The 3,901-nt window shown below is 36.5% G+C and overlaps 1 protein-coding gene across 1 annotated transcript; it reads left to right on the plus strand.

Annotated features, from left to right (window-relative positions):
• Nucleotides 1–2,702: 2,702 nt before the first annotated feature.
• LOC120222845 (olfactory receptor 2T6-like) lies at nucleotides 2,703–3,656 on the plus strand. The gene has a single exon (XM_039220847.1). It carries the CDS (start codon nucleotides 2,703–2,705, stop codon nucleotides 3,654–3,656), a length of 954 nt encoding a protein of 317 aa, XP_039076778.1.
• Nucleotides 3,657–3,901: the final 245 nt, after the last annotated feature.

Raw genomic sequence — 3,901 nt, forward strand, 5'->3', positions numbered from 1 at the left:
ATAAAAAATATTGCAAAAACATCTAGAAAAATTAATTTTTACTCACACTAGCAGTGCATAAGATTGTATGAACTCACGTTCTCATACCAAAAATCCTAAATGTATGGGGTGCCTGGCTGCCTCAGTTGATGGAGGGTGCAACTCTTGATCTTGAGGTTGTAAATTCGAGCCACACATTTTGTATAGAGATTACTTAAAAAATAAAACTTAAAATAGAGATATCCTAAATGTTACTGTCACTCTTTGAACATACTTTTTTGTTATGAAAAATAATATTTCCTTGTCAAAAGACTTAAAGACTGTATAAAAGTTTTCTTTTAGAAATGTAGTATATTTTTTTTTACTCAAGTTTTTGAGCCACCTGGTCTAAAGATTGTGAGTGTAAAAGAAAAGTCTTAGTCTCTAACTCTAAATTACAATTTTTTTTTATCTCTGTAGGGGAGACAAAACGTTGCTTCTCCTCATAAAATGTTTAGCTGGGGTTCTTTAACAGAATGACAAATCAACAAAAGAAAAACAGCTTCTAAATGCATGCAGTGTATCATACCGAGGAGAAACCTCAACAAAAAAAAGTAACTCAAGAGGATGGCTTAAGACTGAGGCTTATATAGCATCTTCAACAAAAAACAATGAGTTTGTAGAGAAATTACAAGATTTTTAGACTTCCAAGAGGAGCACACTGGAAATGTAAATATAAGGGAGAGAACAAATAGAGTAAGGTGTTTCTTGTTTTCAGATTTATTGAGTCCATCTCTGGGCTAAGAGTCAGATAATTTATATTCTGCCTTTAGGCAGAAAAGAGAGAGAATTATCTAGGTTTGACTCTGCTTAATTTCCTTTGGTTCAAAATAAGTTTTATGTCAAAGAAATAGTTTGGGGTGACATTTTTGGTTTCCCTTCATCTCCATATACATATTATGAAATTAGTCTTTCCATTTACTTAAATTTTTATCTAATGTGCAGCAACCACTTACATGCTATGGTTTTGTGTATAATTTGGAGAGTGGTGGTTGTGAGGAATGTTTCTTTCTAATCACTCTTTTCTGTCTAGTTGTTCAGCTTCCATATTTTACATAGGTGCCACAGAGGTGAATGTACTGTCAACTTTTAAAATTATTTTACTTTATAAAAATTTTAATAGTTTACTGTCAAGTTGGTGTACAGTCAATTTTTAACATTTTTCCATCTGGACATTTAACATATGCTCATTCTTTCAGATAAAATCTAAAATTATCTCACCAAGTTTCTCCAGAAAAAATTCCTATTGGGATTTCAATTAGGAAAGCATTTTATTAGTTTTACAATTTTCTCTGAGTTTAGTACATTACCAGCTATTTCATCATTTTTGTTGATATTATGAACGAATATGTTAACGTATCATGAAAGCATTTGACACTATTACTGACACCAGAGAAGGTCCACGTGGAAAGTTACGTGAGCTGAGACCTGGGATTATAGAAACCACATGAAAAGAGAATTGTGTTCCAGGCAGGGGGAACTTCTGAGTCTGGTTATTTTCTGGGAGACCAATGTTAGAAATTGACTGAGCACTAGAGAACAGAGTCTTGTTTTTAATGTTTTATTTATTTCTGAGAGAGAGACAGAGACAGAGAGGGAGGGAGAGAGAGAGAGAGAGACAGCATGAGCAGAGGAGGGTCAGAGACAGAGGGAGATACAGAATCTGAATGAAGCAGGTAGAGAACAGTGTCTTGAATATTCAGTCTACCAAGGTCTATGCAAACCACATTCAGGACATTGATCTTTAACTCACAAACAACGCAAAGCTTTAAAGGGTATTGAGAAGGAGAGGAAGTAGGCTTAAATGAACAGATTTTCAGATATGTTTTTTAATGCATTGCTGGGTTTAACTAATATTAATTTGGGAAATTTTAATCTACATTTATAATTGAGAGTAGTTTATAATTATGAGGTAGCGGTGGTTGGTTTTTTTTTTTTTTTCTGGTTCTCTGATATTTTAATGAATCATGTACCTATTATTTGATTTACTGGGTTTTCCTATATAATAAAATCACTTTATTTTTTTGTTTGTTTGTTTTTATTTAAATTCCAGCTAGTTAATATACGATGTAAAAGTAGTTCCAGGTGTACAATTTACTGATTCAACAAATGAGTGAAGAAACAAGTAAGGTTGATTAATGATTAAGTGGACAATGCAATGATCCAATTTACTATAGCTCATAATTTTCAGCTATATCTACAACTTAATAGTTATATCTAGATGAGGCTGGTCAGTTTCATAGGCGTTGTAAACTTCCCAATTCAAGAAAACTTCTTCCTAAATTATTTGGTTATTTGAATTAGCTCATTCAATTGTTTTACAGTCATGTCCATATTTTAAATAAAGGAAGCCAACTTTAGGTGAAGCTTCTCTGTGGCCCACATGTTCTGCAATAACTAAACTCCCTTAAACCAATCATCAATTGCCAAATATCCATTCATTTTCATGCCATGGAGACTTAACTTTGAAATTGTTCTTCAACAAGAAGAAATATCCAAGAAAGAAGAAGCTGCAAATCTACCCCACAACATACATACATGAACAAAATATTTAATATTAGTTATATAAGTAATTTCAATTTAATAATGCTTATGCAGACATCTTTAAATGGTTCATATTATCTACTGGAATTTTTATTAACCCCTCACTTATTTCCTTATGCCCCCAGGTCCAACTCAACACTATGGGTGGAGATAATAAAACCTGTTCCAGTGACTTCACTCTTATAGGGCTCTTCACTCACGGTGCAGCCTCAGGCTTCCTTTTCAGCATAATTTGTGCCATCTTCTTCATGGCCATGATAGCTAATGGGGTCATTATCTTCCTGATCCACATAGACCCTTACCTTCACACCCCCATGTACTTCCTGCTCAGCCACCTCTCCATCATTGACATGATGTACATCTCTACCATTGTACCCAAGATGTTGGTCGATTATCTTGTGGGCAAGGGGACTATCTCCTTCATTGCATGTACAGCCCAGTACTTTCTCTACATGGGCTTTGTGGGGGCTGAATTTTTCCTATTGGGACTCATGGCTTATGACCGCTATGTGGCCATCTGCAACCCACTTCGTTATCCTGTTCTTATGAGCCACCGGGTCTGTTGTATTATCTCAGCCAGCTCTTGGTTTGGTGGTGCTTTGGACAGCTTCCTCCTCACCCCTATCACCATGAGTCTCCCATTCTGTAGTTCCCGCAAGATCAATCATTTCTTCTGTGAAGCACCTACCATGCTGAGGCTGGCCTGTGGTGACAAAGCTGCCTATGAAATGGTGATGTACATTTGCTGTGTCATGATGCTGCTGATCCCTTTCTCTGTGGTGATTGCTTCTTATGCCAGGATTCTTATCACAGTGCACCAGATGAAGTCAGCAGAAGGGAAGAAGAAAGCTTTTGCCACCTGCTCGTCACACATAATGGTGGTGACCTTGTTTTATGGGGCCGCCCTATATACGTATATGCTTCCCCAATCCTACCACACACCTATGAAAGACAAGGTCTTCTCTGCTTTTTACACCATTCTCACCCCTTTGTTAAATCCTCTCATTTACAGCTTGAGGAACACAGATGTAACTGGGGCCTTTAAAAGGGCCTTGGCAAGATGTCAAGGGGTTCGTGGTATGAGAAAGAAATGATTCTGACAGTCTAAATCATCCATATCTGATTAGGGGTGCATGGGTGCTATTACTTGGGGTTATACCATAGGTAATATGAATAATGCATTCAACTGCCAATGCCAGTTATACTGAGAACTGCATGAGCACTACTTTTGTCAAAAATGTGAAACCGTTCACACATGAATAATGCCAGAGTGCCTAAATACCGCTGGTGTTTATTCTTTCTGTGTCCACCCATTTTGTTACTGAATTCAATGAGTACC

The sequence above is a fragment of the Hyaena hyaena genome, unplaced genomic scaffold, assembly GCF_003009895.1.
Source record: "Hyaena hyaena isolate Hyena2069 unplaced genomic scaffold, ASM300989v1 scaffold_916, whole genome shotgun sequence".
In the NCBI taxonomy this organism is placed as follows: domain Eukaryota; kingdom Metazoa; phylum Chordata; class Mammalia; order Carnivora; family Hyaenidae; genus Hyaena; species Hyaena hyaena.

What these genes read in the sequence shown, in the direction of transcription:
- LOC120222845 (XM_039220847.1), top strand. Translation starts at nt 2,703, where the DNA reads ATGGGTGGAGATAATAAAACCTGTTCCAGTGACTTCACTCTTATAGGG.